Raw genomic sequence first — 21,718 nt, 5'->3', positions numbered from 1 at the left:
ACAAGGAGTGAAGCCTGGTAACCGTCAGGGTAGTAAATTCTTACTAGAGTTGATGGTGGGGCAGATGGCCTCATGGCATTAGATTAGGCGAGGGGAGAGAGCCAGTCTCTTGTCCTCATCTGAGGTATCTGGGACTAAAGATCTCCTAGACTTTCCTCTGTAATCTTGGGCCATTACAATCCCACATTGGAGGATAATCTACAACCATTAATTTTTAAACCAGTATAATCCCTAACAACAATCTATAAACATTTGTCCTTATGCCCATAGTTAAGTGTAGTCTTCAACCCTCATCAAGGAAACTTCTTTTTTCAATGGATGAAGAGCCCTACAGAAACCATAGCCAATCAAAATGCAGCATTGTGGAGCCTAGTCCTAATAGATATATCTGCAAAGCACTCCCACACCTAAGACTTGGAGAACATTTTAGAAGATGAGGTGGAAAGATTGTATGGCCTAGAGGAACAGAGAGTTTGCTGTGAGACTATGTGTCCTAGAAATAGCAGAAGATATATCCATAAAGCCTCACCAATGTGCCCAAACATGAGCTGAACTGGGATGGCATGCCAAAGTGGGTGAGGAAAAGCCCACAAAGCCTCAGCTCTACATGGAGAACCACAGGCAACTGAGTGAAGCTCAGAATGGCCCTCCGCAGGGAAGAGGACACCAATTGTTTGTCCAATGCCAAATTGTCAGCCATGAAAATGTAGTACAAGTACATTATATAGACTGAGTAGATTATATTTACAAATTCATGTAAATACGTGTGTGTGTGTGTGTAATAACAATGAGTCAAAATAGAGGCCATGAATTTTAAGGAGAGTGGGGCAGGACACATGGGAGAGTTTAGAAAAGGAAATGGAAAGGAGAAATACAATTACACTATAACCTTAAAAGAAAGACACAACAGATATATATTGTTTGGTATACCACAGATATTCTGATTCCAAAATGAGCAATCTACTTTGGTTGCTCTGCTTTCTGTGATAATCAAATACCTTTACCTACCCTATTCTTGGTGGTGGACCTACTTCTTACGTACCTGGTACTATATATGGTATCCTGGCCTTAACCCAGTTTTAGTTTCTAGGCCTAAAACCCCTCTTCATGTGGTGGCCACAAGAGCTCTGCAACCATCTCAACCACTTTTGTCAGGTCCTCTCTTTTTTTGATGTAAATACATATTTGAAGCCGGAATGGTTGCTATATGGAATACTATCAGCCCGGCAGCCTTCCTTGATGTCATATTTTGAGACAAGAGTCACATAACCATGTATTTTAAATAAATTGTCCAAACATACTGGTGAGTTCTACAGAACATCTTCTCAAATTTTACTTTTCAAAGTATGGATATAGTGAGAATTTTCTCTTTATATCTTTCCTTTTTGCTTAATATTTCATCTTTCATTTTATCTATTTTCTTTTACATTCTACTATAGGTGGTGAGGACAAAGCAAAGCATAATTGTAACACTTTGTTGAGAACTCTCGCTGGGTAAATATCTTTATCATTCACATGTTCTACTCTCCACAAAGTAGCAGAATACAATTAAATCAAGTTATTTGCTTCTGTGTTTTTATGTTTTAGAATTTATTCTAATTTTAAATGTAATGTATATGGGTTGGGTTTTTTTTGTCTGTATGAATTTGTATGCTCTTCTTGCATGCCTTGTGACCACAGAGACATTGAAGAAGGCATTGGATCCCCTGGAATTGAGGTTACAGGTATTTGTGAAGGGAACATAACGTATGTCCTTTGGAAGAGCACTCAGTGCTATTAATCACATAGCCATCTCTCTATCCTCTATTTGCCCCTTCCTTTAATTTTAATAACATGCGCCTCCTCATTACTGTTTGATATCTAATCAGAGCATCCTTAATGCTCACATTTCAACTATGTTAACTTCATGGTAATCTCTTCTGAAGACAAAATTTTTCTTTAAAGCCTTTTTCTTTTCTGTATTCATACTCACCAGAATCATCTTTAGTATCTCCCCAAAGCATTTTCAAAACTAGAATTCTAACATACATTTTCAAACTCTATAAGCCTCTTGTTACATTATTCAAGAGTCAGTTCCATACTTTTGGGTATATGCTATACAGCACTCACTTCCTGGTACCAAAATGTATCTTTATTTTCCATAAGGCTTCCATAAGAAATCTCACGGATTGGATAACTGAAGCAACAGAAGTTTATTTTCCAGTTGAAGCCTAGAAGGGTGAGGTTAGTGATGGGAGGTTTGGTTTCTTTTGATACTTTTGTCTTGCATTTTGGGTAGCAGTTTTGTCTGTGTCCTCACATGGTCTTTCTTTTCTGCATCCATGTTTACATCTATCTTCTTCTTTAACTTTAAATTATGTGTGTCTATGTATATATATGCCAGGTGTGTATCTACTGTGGCCAGAAAATGGCATCTGATCTCCTGGAGACAGTTGAGTAGCTTGATAGAGGGGTTTCAAAGAACTTGGGTCCTCTGGAAAAGCATCAAGAGCTCTATCAGCTGAGTCATCTTTCCAGTTCCCACTTTCTTCTTTGTATAAGAACAACAATCACAGAATTGGGTCCTATGCTGGTTTATATTTAATTAGAATATCAAATTAATTAAATTTAATTAGAATTTCAAAATCTTACCTACAAATAAACAAGACACTTGTAGTTGGGATTTTACTAAGCTCTTTGTTTTTAGCATTAATAAATACAGAGAACATATTGACTTATGGTTCTTACTAAGGGTACATGTTGAGCATATCAATTGAACAAAACGATTACCTACATCATTTTCAGAAATTACTTATGAAGTCAATTAATTCTTCAGCCACTGGTTTACAGAATGACTAATTTTTAAAAAGGATAGCCTTCATATGTAGAGTGAAAAATTATAAAGGCCATTTTATGAAATATGTGTAGATTTTTCGCCTTACAAAACGTGGAACTGAAAATAAGATTTCAGGCCTTCACATTCCAGGTGAAGGACACTTGCTGGATTACATTCCTCAAGCCTCACCCAAGGCAGGAAGACATTCCTGATTACAGATAAAGATGCTACCACCTAGGTGGGGCTATAGCCCTATAGCCAGAAAAGGTAAAGATAGTAATCTGAAATGGCAGGATAGGGCACAATGGCATGGTAAAAACCACATTTTTGAGAAGAATGCAGGGCGATTTCCACATGACACTAATCATTTAGAGTGAGTACCTCTGAATTGTTCCACTGTTTTCATGTTTTGTATCCTTGACAACCCTTCGCCCCGCTTCCCACTCCCCTGGTTTGTGGTTTTTCCCTCTAAAACCCTCCAAGGACTGGCCGAGGAGGTCGGACCTTGACTCCAGCGCAAGTACCTGGTCAGACCGCTGGCTGCCAGCTCTTTCCCTAATAAACCTCTGCTGATTGCATCCAGGTATGGTTTCTTGTGATCTTTGGGTGGCCGCAATGTCCTGAGGCTTGAGGAAGGGTCTCCAGAGTTTGGAGCTCTTCACATATAGAGGAACCAACAACTCATCGTGTGAGAGCTTTGGAAGATAACAGTAGTCTTTCAATGAGAATAAAACTTATAATGCTAAATCACACAGCAGCTTTCCCATCTTTCCCATCCCCATGAAGGGTGATGAAATTTGCAGAGACACATTCAGCCCAAAAAAGTCCTCACCTATGACTAACTTGTGGACAGTTGTGTCTAAGTGTATATTTTGCTTTTGATTTAGCTACCTCTATGATACTGGTAACTAGTGGGATGAAAAACAAATAAGTAGTTAAATACCATAATTATATCCATTGCAAATGGTAAGTAGGTCTTTATAGAGTAGTAGTCGATTCTTTTTGTAAACAAATCTTACCTTTTATTTTTTTTAAGCTTTGATTCTTTGACTTTAGAAAAATCTTCAGGTTTTTTATAAGCTTCAGAGCCAAGTCAGAATTCCCTGAAACTGAGTAAGGTACAATGGTTCTACCATAGTCACTCAGATTCAGCTCCCTTTCAGGTATATCATCATTGTCTAAATGCAGAGCTAACAAGAGATATGTAGTGACAACCAGAACTACCACTATCTGTAAAAACATCAATTTCCAGTTGCGGCTAATGAATAGTGCTCTTTTTATAAACATGGAATAAAATTGTTGGCGGTAAAGTGGAACCTATAAAGAGAAATAAAAAAATAGTATTTTGATAATTAGAGATTCAAGAAGGATACTCATGATGAAACTCATTTATCATGCTTTAAAATCTATGATGCAAAATATGTTTATAAAATGTAATACAAATAATTTTTAGTTGACCCCAGTAAAATCAAAGTAAATAATTTATTTGTACACTATTAATTTAAAGCATTAAGACCTGGCTTCTAACTATAGTAAAACTCGTAAGATCATTTTGTGTGTGTGTGTGTGTGGGGAAATGCAGTGCTAGGATCAAACTCTTACACATACTAGGCAAGCACTCGATCACTGAGTTATACCCCAATCCCAAGATTCTCTTTATTAAGACAGACTGGGAGCACATAGGGAGAGAACCATGGCCCCAGCTCTATATGTAGGGGAGGATGACATTGTCAGGCATAGGTGGGTGAGGAAGTCCTTGGTCCAGTGGAGGCTGGACGCCCCAATGTGAGAAAAATCTTGGGTGGGAGGTGGGAGTGGGAGGGTGGGTGGGGGCATATCCTTATAGAAGCAGGAGGAGGGGTGATGGGATGGAGGTTCCTGGGTGGGGGGTGGGGGGTAAATGGGAAAAGCGGATTACATCTGAAATGCAAATAAAATATCCAATAAAAATATTTGAGAGATACAAAAAAAGTATGTTTTTAGTAAAAAACGGAAAATTAGGCTATGTGTAGTAGCACATGCCTTTAATCCCAGTACTTGTGAGGTAAAACCAAGCAGGCATCTCTTTGTTTGAGGCCAGCCTGGGTTTATACAGATTGCTCCTGGCCATCCAAGAATACATAGTGAGACACTGTTTCAAAACAAAATGAACAAAACACACAAATGTTGGAATTTTATTTACCATATAATCTTTTATCTTTTACTTTGAATACTCCTCATAAAATGATTTTGTTTTTCCAGGCACATATAATGTTATTCAAAGAGGTATTACTTGATCAACAAATGCCTTCTGAACATGGTAGTTATAATTTTTTTTTGGTTATAATTGAACAAAGTTCAATTGAACAAAGTTCTCATTGTTTCTAATGAGACCTTGAGAAAAGGGATTCTGAGAAATAACAATGGTGAGAGGAGCAGCTGGGATTTTTATCTACAGCTCATTTCTCTCAGCTCAAGTTCCACAGATTAATTCATTTCTAGCTGGATAAACTGGAAGCATCTTTTAAGTTTAGACATTAAAAAATATGATATACCAAAGGAAAAATGCTATCAATTTGACAGTAGAAGGGGACATGGAAGAAGTTGGTGAAAGTGAACTTGCTAGGGGCTAGAAAGAGGAAAGAGAAGGAGAAACCTGACATAACCATATTTTAAATAAAATATATAAAAAATTACAAATTGTAATATGCTTACCCCAGTGTTAAATTTAACAGTAGCAATTTCACTCAAATAGGGAAAATTTGGTTTGCTGTAATTTCTGAGCATATTCACATTCTGCTGCTCATCTTGTCTCATCTTTTTGTATGTCAAGTAATAGGGTTGCATAGTCTGAATACTCCTTTGGGGAGCTGCCAGCTTATTGACCCTAAACATATATAGATACACAAAAGAGCACAAAGTATTTTCTTTTGATTATAGTCTAAAATTATTTTGCTTCAAGAATATGAAGCCAGTCTATAAAATAAAACAATATAGAGTATTGATATTGCTCTTGGCTGCTTCCCAGAACTTGAAACCCTAGAGCTAAGGATACCACATACTTTGGACATAGGATTTAGAAAATGGAGCTGGAACTGACCTGGAAGACTCCTACCAAGGATTAGTTCTCACAGTAATAGAAAAAAGTATTCAAGATGCCAAGGGAGAAAAGCAATCAATAGTCCTAGGCAGCTGTAAAAGCCTCCAAAGCATAATGATCAGCTTGGTTAGATATCCCCAAGGGTACAATAGTGGCACTTATATCTTGAGGGCAACCAACAACTGTCTAATTGGACTTAAGTATGCTTGATAGGAGAGAATTCATGCCTTGTTCTAAAAACCTAGCCAATTACTTGAGAACTCACTATAGCCATTTTCCCAAACCATGATTTCCAACTACATTCTATATACCTATCCTTATAACCACAGATAACTGTACTTCTCAACCTCATCAATGAAGTTTTTTTCAGCAGATAAAGACCATTAAAGATATGTACAACTGGTTGAAATGCAGAAAAAACAACTGTGGAATGCCCAACCTCAGTTGATACATCTATAATACAACTGCTACATCTAAGGCTCAGGGAACAGCACAGAAAATAAACTTGAAAAACTGTAAGAGACAGAGGAACAGGATATCTGCTGTGTTACAGTGTCTTCTATATACTACAGGGAGTTGCATCCATGAAACTTTAACATTTATGGCTGCCTAAACTAGTCCTACATAATGACTACACCAGTCTTTGTGGATTTGAGAAATCTCACAAAGTCCCACTCTTAAAGAGCTATATTCAGTCAGTGGCTGATAAGAGAGGGAAGATACTACATCCATGAGTGAGCCCTTAATAGGTTATCCAATCCTGAGTGGTCATCCCTAATATAAATATGAGAAACACTAGATGAACTCAATAGGATGTGTGTGTGTGTGTGTGTGTGTGTGTGTGTGTGTGTGTATCTGTAAACAGTAAAGACAAGGTTGTAAATTTGAGAGCAGGCAGGAAGAGTTGAAGGAGAGAGAATATGGCTGGAAATGATGTAAATACAGCATTCACTCATGAATTTCTGAGAAAAAAGAAAAAAATGTATTAAGATTCCTGTTCAACATCTTTATATCTCAGCTGAATATACATGGAAATATATTGCTATAAAATAGCATATTTGAAAATGTAGTGACACTTTATTTCAGCTATAATAGAGTAAAGTTTTTTCTTAAATTAACATAAAAGTTTAGGGGGTAGAAATTTTTTCCAGGTTATTATAACTCACTTAAGGAAAACTTCTTGCATTGTAGTGATTGAAGCTCCAAAGTTGGCAATGCCTAGTGTTTTCTGTCTCATTTCCAACTCTGTAAACAAAGTTTCAAATCTGTGAAAAAAGAAGGAAGAAGGAAGAGTGGGTGTTGGGTCTGGTTAAATTATACACTTTTTGTTCATTTTATTTCTCAGTAACAGAATAAAATGTAAGGGCTTCAGTTTTCTCCATTTAGTATTTTAAACTGTATTCTTTCCTATTATTTTTTCCCTTTTTAAAATTCTTATGACTGTGGATGAGGGAGAGTAGAAGAGTGTTTTCCCAGTATGCATAAGACCTTAAATTCAATCTTTGGCATTGCAACAATAAATAAATAAATAAATAAATAAATAAATAAATAAATAAATAAATAAATTCTTTTTTAAAAAAGAAAATAGCTAGGAAATTTCAGAAGACTTTTATGTTAAATACAAGGAGTTGGTACATTACAATGGAGAATGACAAATATAACATTAAAGTCATTAAAATTATATACCATATGATGATTTTACCACATATCTCCCCAATATATCTCATGGAGAAAAGCAGATCTTTATTTTTTTTGACAAAATGCACAGCTTTAATCTAATAATGAAGCAATAAAATCTAGACAGTAATGAATCTACTTTACAAAAAAACCCCTTGCATCAAAAAGTGTGAAAGTTATAAAGACACACACACACACACACACACACACACACACACACACACACTTGGTTTTTCGAGACAGGGTTTCTCTGTGTAGCCCTGGCTGTCCTGGAACTCACTTTGTAGACCAGGCTGGCCTCGAACTCAGAAATCCACCTGTCTTAGCCTCCCAAGTGCTGGGATTAAAGGCGTGCGCCACCACTGCCCGGCCAAAAAGTATATTTTAAAGATGCAAAAAAGAACTCTTTTCATAAAAATCATCAAGTCAAACAAGCAAGCAAACGAACAAACAGAAAACACACAAAACCATGGAGTCAGTCTTGTGTTGGTCAACATGGGGTTTGCCCTGAAGTGTAGTTGATACACTCAATGTGACTTCATTGTTGAAAACTGATTTTCTGTCTCCTAGCAATTACCAATTGCAAATAGCTTCTTGGTTAGGAGCGGAATTTTTTTGTGCCCATTTTATGTACAGGGATTTTGTCTGGTTTACACTTGGGTAGGTCTTATGCATGTTGCTATAGGTTCTGTGAGTTCATATGTAAATTAGTCCTGTTGTATATGGAAGAAACTGTTCCCTTGAGTCATTCATTCCCTCTGGTTCTTATAATCTTTCTAACTCCTTATTCTTGAGTAGAAGACTTTGGTGAAGACATCTCATTTAGGGCTGAGTGTTCCAAAGTTTTTCACTCTCTCCACTGGCCAGCTGTGGCTATTTACCATCTAGTGCAAGAAACTTTTCTGATGAAGGTTGAGTGCGGTATTGATCCATTAGTCTAGCAATATGTTATTAGGAAACATTTTACTACTAATTTCATTTAGCAAAATAATGGTAGTAGGCTTCCCCCTTGGGACCATGACCTATCTAATCACAGGTTTTTGACCACTTTAGTAGTGTCAGGTATGGGCTCCATCTCATGCACTTTAGTAGTGTCAGGTATGGGCTCCATCTCATGCACTTTAGTAGTGTCAGGTATGGGCTCCATCTCATGAAATGGACCTTGAATCCAATAAAAAAAAAAGTGGTTGATTGCTCCTGTAACATTTGTGCCACTAGTGCATCAGTGGGTATATCTTACAGTCAGGTTACTGTTATAATTTAAGTTTCTAGTTGGGCACTAACTTGATTTCTCCATGCTCAATGACATAAATGGTGTCTTCAACAATAGGGCTTACTGTCAGGTTGTGAATAGTATCAAATATCATTAGCAAAAGCCTGCAATGCTTTGGAGGAAAGGCTATGGGACCCCTTTGGTCAATGGCTCAATAAGATGTAATCCACTTCTGGTAATAGGTGTTTTACTTCTATCATAAATGCCTAGCTGGCACATTGTTTCCCCTATTATATAGTAACTCCATTTAAATTTCTTTAATTCATGTATGCATTTTAGTTTCTAAAGACCTTTATTATTAGTTTCCCTTCTGTATAATTCCTTGTTTATCCTGCCTTCCCCTATTTAATCCTTTTCTAGTTTCCGCATTATTACTTTGCAATTCTATATTCTATTTCCACTTTCTTGAAAGATCCTCCTCATCTCCTTTGGTTTCTTATTAGATACTTAGCCTCTGTGGGTATTCTAAATGAAACATCAAAGGCTTAAATGTTAACATCTACATATAAGAGAAACCATGCAATATTTGTCTTTCTGGGTCTGAGTTATGTTCCTTGGGATGGTTGTTTATAGCTCCAATAAATTTCATAATTTTATTCTCTTAACATCTGAATAACTCCACTGTGTAAATGTACCACACTTTGACTATCCATTCATTAGCTGATGGATATCTAGGATGATTTCAGTTTCTTGCTGTTATGAATAGAGCAATAATAAACACGTATGAACAAGTATCTCTGCAGGAAGATTTTGAGAATCCTCCACACTGACTTCCACAGTGGCTGTAAGCATTTTCACCCTTGTCAGCCATGGATATATGTTCCCCTTTCCTTACAATCTTGCCAGCATGTGCTGTCATTTGATTTATTCACCTTGGCCTTTCTGACTATGGTAAGATGAAATTTCAAAATAGTTTTAATTTGTATTTCCCTATGGCTAAGAATTTTGAACATTTCTAAAGTACTTCTTAGCCATTTGTACTTCATCTTTTGAGAACTCTGTTTAGTTCTAACCCCATTTTAAAATTGAGTTGTTTCCATAATCAAGATTTTTGTTTATACTAGTATATACTTTGTATATACTAGTGACTGGTAAATATATTTTGCCATTCTGTAGGCTTCCTCTGTGTTTAAATGATGATGTCATTTGAGGTTCCATTTATTAATTGCTGTCCTTAATGGATGCTCTATGGAGGTCCTGATCAAAAGTCCTCTCTGTATTGATTAATTACAATGTATTCTGTTTGCTATTAGATTCAGTACATCTGGTTTTGAGGTCTCTGATCCATTTGGAGTATAGTTTTGTGCAGGGTATTAGACTTCCATTCTTCTACATGTATCTATTCAGTTTGACCAGAACCATTTGTTGTAGATGCTATATTTTCTTCAGTGTATATTTCTGGCTTCTTCATAAAAAATGTATATAGGTTTGAAGAGTTATGCCAAGAACTTCAGTTCTATTCCATTGGTCAGTCTGTTTTTATGCCAGTGCCACACTGTTTTTAATTACTATATCTCTACAGTACAGCTTAAAAGGTGGAGTATTGATATTTCCATTATTCAAGATTGTGTTAGCTATCCTGGATTTTTGCATTTCCATATGAAGCTTAAGGCTTTGTTTTTTTTTTTTTTTTAGAATATGAATAATATTCATAGGGTTTTTCTGTAGACTGCTTTTGGAAGGATGGACATTTTCACAATATTAATTCCATTGGTCTGTGAGAATGAAAGATCTTTTCATCTTCTAGTGCCTTCTTCAATTTCTTTCTTCAGTGTCTTAAAGTTTTTTATTATACAAATCTATCACTTGCTTGGTGAGAGTTATTCCAATATATTTTTTGAGGCCACTGTGAAAGATGCTGTTTCCCTTTATTTCTTTTTCAGTAAGTCTGTTATTTGCATAAATGATGTTACTAACTTTTGTAATGTTAATTTTATATCCTGTTGCTAAGCTGAAAGTGTTTATCAGTGGTAGACATTTACTGGTATACAATCATATCACCTGAACATTAGACTACTTTGACTTCTTCCTTTCCTATTTATATCTTTGATCTTTTTTCAGTTCTTATTGCTCTAGCTAAACAGTCAAGTCTTATATTCCATAGGTAGAGAGACAGCAGACATCCTTGTCTTATTCCTGATTTTAGTGGAAATACATTGGGTTTTTCTCCATTTGGCTTGATATTGGTTGTGGACTTGCTGTAAATTTTCTTATGTTGAGGTCTGTCCCTCATATGCTTAGTCTCTCTAGCACTTTTATCATGAAGTAATGTTGGATTCTGGCATAGGCATTTTTTGCTCCTAATAAGATGATCAAGTAGCTTTTGTCCTTCAGTCTGTTTATGTGTAGGATTACATTTATTGACTTACCTGTGTTGAACCATCTCTGAATTTCTGGGATGAAGCCTAGTGGATCATGATTGGATGATCTTGATACATTCTGGGATTCTGTTTGCAAGTATTTAATTGGGAATATTGGCATCTATGTTCATAAAAGAAATGTCTGTAATTCTTTTTTTCTTATTGGGTATTTATGCGGTTTGGTTAGCTACCAGAATAACTGTGGCCTTGCAAAGCAAATTGAGCAATGTTCCTTTTTTTTTTCTACTTTGAAATAATTTTAGGAGTATTGCCATTAATTCTCCTTTGAAATTTTAGTAGGATTCAGCCTTAAAACCATCTGTCCCTGGGCTATTTTGGTTGGGAGACTTTATTTTTATACAGTTTTTATTTTTCTCTTTTATATTGCCTCCTGATCACACTTTTCTCCTCCCATTACTCTTCACACCCTCTTCCATCTCCTCTCATCCCTAGAGCCACTCCTCCCCTGTTTCCCTTAAGAAAAGAGCAGGCCTCCTAGGGATATCAATCAAACATGGCAAAATTTGCAGAAGATATGATAGTATACATAAGCAACCCCCAAAATTCTACCAGAGAACTTCTACAGCTGATAAACAACTTCAGCAAAGTGGCTGGATATAAAATTAACTCAAATAAATCAGTAGCCTTCCTTTATACAAATGATAAATGGGCTGGGAGAGAAGTTAGGGAAACAACTCCCTTCACAATAGTCACAAATAATATAAAATATCTTGGTGTGCCTCTAACCAAGCAAGTAAAAGATCTGTATAAGAAGAATTTCAAGTTTCTCAGGAATGAAATCAAAGAAGACCTCAGAAGATGGAGAAATATTCCATGCTCATGGATTGGTAGAATTAAGATAGTAAAAATGGCCATCCTATCAAAGGCAATCTACAGATTCAACACAATCCCTATCAACACAATTCTTCAAAGACATGGAAAGAGCAATTCTCAAATTCAACTGGAAAAACAACAACAAAATCCAGAACAGTGAAAACAATTCTTAACAATAAAAGAACTGGGGGAACCATCATCCCTGACCTCAAGCTATACTGCAGAGTAATAGTGATAAAAACTTCATGATATTAGAACAGAGACAAACATATTAATCAATGGGATAGAATTGAAGACCCAGAAATAAATCCACACACTTATGGACACTTGATCTTTGACAAGTCAAAAATGTACAATGGAAAAAAAAGAAAGTATCTTCAATAAATGTTGCTGGTCTAACTGGAAATCTGTATGTAGAAAGATGAAAACCATATTTGTCACCTTGCACAAAGCTCAAGTCCAAGTGGATCAAGGACCTCAACATAAAACCAGATACACTGAATCTAATAGAAGAGAAAGTGGGAAAAAGCCTTGAACTTACTGGCACAGGGGGAATAGTTCCTAAACAGAACTCCAATGGCTCAGGCTCTAAGATCAAGAATTGATAAATGGCACCTCATGAAACTGGAAAGCTTCTGTAAGGACACTATCAATAGGACAAATTGGCAAGCTGTAGATTGGGAAAAAAATCTTCACTAATCTCACATCCTATAGAGGCCTAATATCCAAAATATATAAAGAATTCAAAAAGTTAACTATGAAAAGGCAAATAACCCAACCAAAAATTGGGGTATACAACTAAACAGAGAATTCACAACAGAGGAATCTCAAGTGGCTGAGAAGCATTTGAAGAAATGTTCAAAGTCCTTGGTGATCAGGGAAATGCAAATCAAAATGACTCTGAGATTCCACCTTACAACAATCACAATGGCTAAGAACAAATAACTCAGGTGACAACACATGTTGGTGTGGATGTGCAGAAAGGGGAACACTCCTTCATTGCTGGTGGGACTGCAAACTGGTACAACCACTCTGGAAATCAATCTGGAGGTTCCTCAAAAAATAGGAAACAGATCTACCTCAAGACCCAGGTATACCACTTTTGGGCATATACCCAAAAGATGCCCCACCATGCCATAGAGGCATGTGCTTTACTATATTCATAGCAGCCTTATTTGTGATAGTCAGAAGCTGGAAACAACCCAGATGTCCCACAACTAGAGAATGGATACAGAAAATGTGGTTCATTTACACAATGGAATACTACTCAGCTATTAAGAACAAGGACATTCTGAGTTTTGCAGGCAAATGGATGGAACTAGAAAATATCATCCTGAGTGAAGTAACTCAGACCCAAAAGGACATGCATGGTATATACTCACTAGCCAAAAAAGTACAGAATACTCAGGATACAATCCACAGAACTCAAGAAGGTTCACAAGGTGAAGGATCCAAGTGAGGACGCCTCAATCCCACTTGGGAGGGAGAAGAAAGCAATTACAGGAGTGTGGGGGGAGAGCAGAGTGAGGGAGATATCTGGGTGGGAAAGGGTATAGGGAGGGGGAAAAGGAGAACATGATCAGGTATTGGGAAGGGGGAATAGGAGTGAAGCCCCGAGAGCCAGCAGAAAGAACAGAAACAGGCAACCTCAGGAAGTAGAAGGTTGGGGGATCCTCTAGAATGTCCCAGAGACCTGGGAGGTGAGAGACTCTCAGGACTCAAATGGAAGGACCTTAGATGAAATGCTCTACGGTGCGGAGAGGGAACTTGTAGAGTCCATCTCCAGTAGAAAGACTGAACATTAAGTGGAGGGATAGGGTTGCCATCCCACAGTCAAACTCTGACCCAGAATTGTTCCTGTCTGAAAGAATTGCAGGGACAAAAATGGAGTAGAGCCCGAGGTTAAAGGAGGTTCAGTGACAGGCCCAAATTTGGATCCATCTCAAGGGGATGCTCCAAGGCCTGACATTATTACTGATACTATGGTGTGCTTACAAATAGCAGCCTAGCATGACTACCCCCCAAAGAGGCCCAATAAACAGCTGACTCAAACAGAATCAGATACTTATACCCAACCAATGAACAGAAGTCAGGGACCCCTGTAGTTCAATTAGGGAAAAGCTGGAAGGTTAGGAGGAAAACCAGCAGTCTTAACTAACCTGGACTCCAGAGATCTCTCAGACACTGAGCCACCAACCAGGCAGCATACACCAGATGATATGAGGCCTCCAACAGTTATACAGCAGGGGACTACCAGGTCTGGGTTCAATCAGAGAAGATGCACCTAACCCTCAAGAGACTGGAAGCCTCAGGGAGTGGGGAGGCCTGGTGGGGTGGAGCTAGAAAGGGGTCATCATCTTGGAGTCAGGGACGGGGAGGAAGTATGGGATGAGGAACAGTCAGAGGGAGGAATGGGAGGGGGATAAAGACTGGACTGTAAAAAAGGATAACAATAACAATAATAGTAATAATAATAATAATAATAATAATAATAATAATAATAATAATAATAATAAAACACAAGGCACAAACTCTCATAGTAGGGTTGGGTAAGGTAACCCACCAGGAGGCAAAGGATCCCAAGGGCAGGCAAAAGAGTCAGAGACACTCTCACTTCCACTGTCAGAAGACCCACAAAAACATCAAGCTAACAATCAACATTTACAGATGACCTGGTGCAGATCCATGCAGGCTCTGTGATTGCTGCTTCAGTCCCTGTGAGCCCAAGAGCCCTCCTTAGTTGATTTTGTAGGTTGTGTTCTTCTGGTGTCCTTGACTCTTGTGGTTCTTACAATTCTTCCTCAGTTGGAAGACTTTTCATTACTGCTTCTGTTTCATTACAGAATAAAGGTTTATTAAAATTGCTTATCTGATCTTGATTTAACTCTGGTAAGAGGTTTATACTGAGACAATTAGCCATTTCTTTTAGATTTTCCAATTTGGTTGGATACAGGTTTTTAATTCATTTAGTTATTTAGTTATTTATTTTTTTTTAATGATTCTCTGGACTTCCTTAGTGTCTGTTATGCTCCCATTTTAAACTCTAATTTTGTTAATTTGGATATTCTATCTTTGCCTTTTAGTTAATTTGGATAGGGTTTGTCAATCTTAATTGATTTTTCTCAGAGAATCAATTTTTTGTTTCACTAATTCTTTGTATTTTCTTTTAAATTTTTTTATTTTTTCATTATTATTTTATTTATTTACATTCCAAATTTCTCCCTTCCTAGTATCCTCTCTGCAACCTCCCTCCAACTCCATCCCCACTTTGCCTCTAAGAGGGTGCTCCCCTACCCAGTCACCCACTCCTACCTCACTCCTCTAGTATCCCCCTTTGCTGGGGCAACAAGCCTCCAATGGAACAAGTGCCTGTCCTCCCACTGATGCCAGATAAGGCAGTCCTCCGCTACACATGGCAGAGTCAGCTCCAGGGTGCAGACAGAAACTGGAAGGATCATGTCCCTGGCTGTTCCTTGGTTCCTGTGTCCTGATGACTCTGAGTGGGTCCCTCTTGGGCCAGGAATTTGAACAGATGTGGTGGTGTTACTTGTGTTCTCAGGTGTGCCAGTACTCTTGGGAGATCAGCTTTCTCCTGTCAGTACCTGAGTATGGAGAGCTGTGGCACAGGATCAGCTCCCGGTGCGGAAGGAAAACCTGTCTCCCTGGAACCCAGTTGAGTCGTGTGTGAAGGAAAACACATAAACTTAGTTCAGAATCAACAGGTAACTCAATCGCTGGGCGCAGCAACTAGCATCCTAATTTTGTAAGCTATACTAAATTTAACTCCTCTAGTGGTGAATCCTGGTGGGTCTGCCATTTAACCCAGGGCACTCTTGTTAGCTACATATTGTCCCCCAAGCTCTCCCTGTCCAAAAGCCCTCAAAATATTCTTAATTTACATTTCCCTGATGGCTAAGGATGCTAGCATCTCTTTGACTGTTTCTCAGTCGTTTGACTCTCACCTTTTGAGAACTCTCCGATTACTTCCTGTAGCACATCTTTGTGCTGTATTCTTGATGTCCAGTTTTAAAAGTAAAAAAAAAACATTGTATTTTAGATACTATTCTTTGGATGTGTAGTTGGTAAATTGATTTCAGCTGTTTTGCCCAAATGATAGTATCATTTGTTGTACAGGAGTTTTTCCAGTGTCATGAAGCCTACCACCTGTGCTATTGGTGTTCTGTTCAGAAAGTAATTTCCTTTGCCAACAAATTCAAGCCCATTATTCACTTTCTCTTCTATCATATTCAAGGATATACGGTCTTATGTTGAGATCCTTGATCCATTTGGAGTTGAGTTTTGAGGAGGGCAATAGATGTTTATCCATTTGCATTATTCTACATTGAGACATCCAGTATGACCACAATCATTTGTTTAAGAGACCTTTCCCCCAGTGTATATTTTAGGCTTCCTTTAAAAAAATTAGGTGTCATAGGTGTGTGTGAGTTTTCAAGTTGATTCTATTGGTCAACCTTTCTGTTTTTATGCCACTAGCAGCTTATTATTATTATTGTTACTACAGCTCTGTAATACAACTTGAAATCTGGTATGGTGATTCCTCCAGCAGTTTACTATTCAGGATTGTTTCGGCTATCGTGTGTGTATGTGTGTGTTTCTATATGAGGCTGAAGATTGTTTTTTCAGTTTCTGTCAAGAATTGTGCTAGGATATTGATGGAGATTCCATTAAATCTGTATACAGCTTTTGGCCACTGTCACTATATTCATTGTACTGATTCATGAACACAGATCTTTCTATCTTCTGATATCTTCTTCAACTTAGTTTTCTATGTCTCAAGGTTTTTAATTATACAAGTCTTTCACTTGCTTAGTTATCCCAAGATATTTTATTTTTTAGGCAATTGTGAAAAATACTGTTTTTCTGATCTCTCAATTAGTTTGGTCACTTAGTCATCAAGGAAATGCAAATCAAATGACCCTGAGATTCCATCCTACACCCATCAGAATGGCTAAAAAACTCAAGTAACAGCATATCCTGGCAAGGGTGTGGAACAAGGGGAACACTCCTCCATTGCTAATGGGAGTGTAAACTTGTACAGCAACTTTGGAAATCAAGTTGGAGACTTCAAGGGAAACTGGAAGTAGTTTTACCTCAAGACCCAACTATACCACTCCTAGGCATATACCCAAAAGATGAGCCACTATACCACAGGGGCACTTGCTCATTTGTAATAGCCAGAAACTGGAAACAATCCAGATGTCCCTTAGCTGATGAATAGATAAAGAAAATGTAGTACATCTACACAATGGAATACTATTTAGCTATTGAAAACAAAGACATCTTGAATTTTTCAGGGAAATGGATGAAACCTGAGCATGTGATCCTAAGTGAGGGAACCTAGAACCCAAAAGACATATGTGGTATGTACTCATTGAGAAGTGGACATTAGCCATAGAGTGCAGGATAAACATGCTACAATCCACAGACCCAAAGAAACTGGGTAAAAAGGAGGTCCCAAGGGCAGATGTGTGAATCTTACTCAGACAGGAAACTAGTCATTGGAGGTAGATGTAGAAGGAACTTGGTAGGGGAGGGGGTGAAGAGTTTATATCCTTGAATTTTTCTTGATTTTGAAGGAAATACTTTGAGATTCTCTCCTTTTAGGATAATGTTGCCTATGGGATTTCTATAAAATACTTTTATTATACTGAGGTATGTCCTTTGTATCACTAGTTTCTCCAGGCCTTAATTATAAAAGGGTATTGAGAGTTTCTCAGAGGATTTTTCTGCATCTAATAAGATGATCATATGGTTTTGTCTTCATTTTATGTGGTGGATTACATTTATAATTTACATATGTTGAACCATTCCTGCATCTTTGAGATGAAGCCAACTTGATCATAATGAATAGTATTTTTGATGTGTTCTGAGATTCAGTTTACAATTATTTTACTGAGAAATTCTACATATATGTCTATAATACATATTGCTCTACAATTTTCCTTTTTTGGTCTTTGTGTAGTTTAGTAAGGTAATAGTGGTCTCATGTGATTAGATAATATTCCTTCAGTTTCTATTTTGTGGAATAATGTGAGTAATATTGTTGCTAATTTTTCTTTAAATGTCTGGTAGGATTCTGCACTGAATCCAACTGGGCCCGAGCTTATATTGGTTGGGGGACATTCAATTACTGTTTCTATATTTCACTAGGGGTTATGGGTCTGTTTAAATTTTTTGATCTTCATTTAACTTTAGTAGACTGTAAATATTAAGATACTAATCCATTTCTTTCATGTTTCCAGTTTGGTGGAGTATATATTTTTTTAAAGGATATCCTATGATCCTCCTGGATTTCCTTGGTATCTGTTGCAATATTCCCTATTTCATCTCTAATTTATATAGATATTTTCTCTTCATCTTTTAATTTGGCCAATGGTTTGCAAATGTTATTCATTTTCTCAAAGGATCAACTATTAATTTCACCAGTTCTTTATATTGTTGTTGTTGCTTTTATTACATTGGTTTTTAACATTGAGCTTGATTATTTCTTCCTAAACGACCTTTGGAAGGATGTTATTTCTTTTTGTTGTTATAGATATTTAAGGTATGCTATAAACTTACCTCTTAGTCCAGAGGTTTGGGTTTCATTTTTATCCAGCTCATAGTACTAAGTTCCTACAGTAAAGATTGCAGAGATCTCATATTTGTTTTCCTATCTTGGTTTTTTAATACCTGAGATTTTCTCTTCCATGTTGTAACCTTTTGGTGAGGCTTCAATCTGAGGGTTCTGTTCAACTTCCTACAATTTTCATTTCCTATTTTATTTCACTTTGGGTTTTCTTTAGTGATTCTATTTCTACTTTCATATCTTGAACTGTCTTCTTGTGTTTTAATGATCTTCAGCAAGGTATATTCATAATTGCTATTTTGAAGTCTTTGTCTTGTGCTTCAGGTATATTATATTTCTCAGGGCTTACTATAGTAGTGTTACTGGGTTCTTGGTGCAGGCATATTATCTTGGCTGTTTATAGTTTTGGTTTTGCATTGGTGTACAGACATTTGGAGTTGTGACTGAACTGTGTTTCTATGTGGTATCTGGTCTTGTCTTTGTTGGATGTGTATTCTGTTCTCTGCTTACTGTTGCCTTTCTGGAGATTAGGCAAATGGAGTGACTGTGGTGTCCCTGGTAACATTATCCTGCAAGTTGGTAAGGTGCAGATAGGATTTCAGTAGGAAAGAAAAAAATTTGGGGAATATGGGGTGTGAGAAATAGCTATGGGGATTCTGTCTAAGAGGTGGAGTCCCCAAGGAGTTGTGTGGAAGTAGACTACAGTGGGATGAAAAATAGTCTGGAAACAGGGAGGAATGAAAGTGCTAAGGGGACCCATGGTCTGTACAAGAGGTAGAAGCTTTAGTAAATGGAGTTGGGGTGGGAAGAGGAGTAGCTGTGAGTGCATTGCTAAAGAACTGCAGGTGAGACAAGAGAGACTGTAATGGAGGACAGGACAAATCTCTTGAGTACCAGACTGGTGTGGCCACTGGAGGGTCTCTGCTAGAAAGTGTTTCTGGTTTTCTCTTACTGAGGCTATTGTAGGAAAAAAAAAAAAAAGGCTTATCATGACCATACTCCAAAAGACCCAACAAGCAGGTGAAAGAGTCAGATGCAGATATTTACACCTAACCAATGGACAGAAGCTGCTGGCTTCTGTGGTTGAATTAGGAAAAAGCTTGGATGAAACTGAAGAGGAGGATGACCCTATAGGAGGACCAGGAGTCTCAACTAACCTGGACCCCCGAGATCTCTCAGACACTGGGCCACCAACCAGGCTGGTTACACCAGCTGATACAAGGCCCCCAACACATATACAGCATAGGACTGCCAGGTTTGGACCCAGAGAAGATGCATCTAACCCTCAAGAGACTGGAGGCCCCAGGGAGTGGGGAGGTCTAGTGAGGTGGGAGGTGGTTGGATGAGGACATCCTTGTGGAGATGAGGGGAGAAGGTATGGGATGTGGAACAGTCAGAGGGTGGACTAGGAGGGGGATAAAATCTGGACTGTAAACAAAGATTAAATAAAAAAAATAATTCAAAAAGAAGGTGTTTCTGGATAATTGGTGGCTGACACAAGGAAATGGAGATGAGCTAGTAGAGAAGGCTGGGAGGGTCTGAGAGAAAGAATTAGGTTGAATCATAGTAAGAGAAGTACCCAGGGAATAGAGGTAGGGTGGGAGGGAGGAGATACACCTGTCAGCATGCTGCTATAGGACTGCAGTTGAGACTGGAATAAGGGCAGGTAGAAGAGTAGAAATGAAAGATAGAAAAACCTAAGTTGAACCCCTGAACCCTACTCTTAAAAGCAAAGACATAAAACCTGTAAGTCAAACCTGTGGAGCCTCAGTCCCAGGAAATTAGCTGACCATTTGAACATGGCCCTAACTAAACAAGCCCTAAGATTAATGGTGACAGAATGCTATGGGCCCGAGATTAGCCTGGCTGTGCTTTGAACTAACAGTCCTGAGACAGTTGGTGCCAGGATGCTAAAAGTTTGGGCTAAGCCTGACCTCCTGAACTGGTATATATATATATAGTGTGAAGCTAGTCTGAAATAGCCAATTATTAAGTGACTCACCATCCATCTTAAGAATTTGAGATCAAATGTATCCATGACCTAGTGACCTGTTCCACCTCCTTCCCCCTTCCCTAACTCCACTCTCAGCCTTCCCCTTTCCCTAACTCTACCCTCACCTGGTTTGCAGATTCCCCCCTTAAAAGCTGTAAAATTCTTTTGTTAGGGGCTGAATTCCACTGTCCCCTGCTTGGGGCTATTAGTGAGGACAGCCCTGGCTAGCCAGTAAACCTCATGCGATTGCAGCAAAGTGTGTTTCTCGTGAGTGATTTGGGGTGCGTCTGCAGTTCTCCACGATCGATCGATCGGTGAGGTCCTTTTCATTTGGGCTTTACAGAAACTGCCTCTCTGAGTCCCAGACCAGTGTCTGAACTTTTCTTTTTGTGTAAAATAAAATTTCAATATTTTTTTTGCTCCATAGGCATTTCTAGTTAACAGTTAAATACCAAGAGACCAGATAGATAGGAAAAGGGATTTACTTTGTCAAATTTTTCTGTACCTGTTATCTGACTTAAATTACTTTTTTAATCTGATGGTTATCAGTTTATTTTCTAGGCAATTTAGGGACTACAGTTACTTGACAACAGTTTATTCACTTAAAATTTCTCCTGAAATTATAGGACACAACAATGAAGTTGTGGAGTAAAAACTGCCTAACAGACACAAAAGGTTTGAATATCAGGGAGAATAATATATTCTTTTCTTCTTTTTAATTTGTATAATTGTAACATTGAGAAATCAAGGAAATAATTTTATCAGGAAGTCTATGGTGTGCTTTCAATTGCTGTGACAGACATCATGATGAAAACAACGTAGGGGAGGAAAGGGTCTATTTTATTTTAGAGGTTATAGTCCATCATCCAGTGAAGCTAAGGTAGGAAGTAAAGGCAGGAGCTTGAGTCAGAAAACATGGAGAGGTGCTGCTTATTGGCTCACTTTGCCTTGCTTCCGGGCTCATGATTAGCCTATTTTATTACAGAGCCTAGGGCCACCTACGCAGGATCAGTATCTCCCACAGGGGTGTAGGCCCTCCCACATCAATCAGCAATCAAGACTATCTCTCAGGTATACCCACAGGGCAACCTGATCTAA

The 21,718-nt window shown here is 37.9% G+C and overlaps 1 protein-coding gene across 3 annotated transcripts in view; it reads right to left on the bottom strand.

The window, feature by feature from the left end:
• Window positions 1–21,718, bottom strand: part of LOC117713553 (phospholipid-transporting ATPase ABCA3-like) — a 158,744-nt gene that overhangs the window by 46,629 nt on the left and 90,397 nt on the right. For all 3 annotated transcript variants that reach the window (XM_076919006.1, XM_076919044.1, XM_076918994.1), the window contains 3 exons: window positions 7,061–7,159; window positions 5,510–5,681; window positions 3,835–4,132 (listed from right to left, as the gene is read on the bottom strand). In XM_076919006.1, coding sequence (XP_076775121.1) covers window positions 3,835–4,132; window positions 5,510–5,681; window positions 7,061–7,159 — 569 coding nt within the window. The remainder of the gene's footprint in view (window positions 1–3,834; window positions 4,133–5,509; window positions 5,682–7,060; window positions 7,160–21,718) is intronic.

This window comes from Arvicanthis niloticus, chromosome 1, assembly GCF_011762505.2.
Source record: "Arvicanthis niloticus isolate mArvNil1 chromosome 1, mArvNil1.pat.X, whole genome shotgun sequence".
Lineage (NCBI taxonomy): Eukaryota > Metazoa > Chordata > Mammalia > Rodentia > Muridae > Arvicanthis > Arvicanthis niloticus.
The sequence above is the reverse complement of the archived record's forward strand: the minus strand, read 5'-3'. Positions and strand labels throughout refer to the sequence as shown.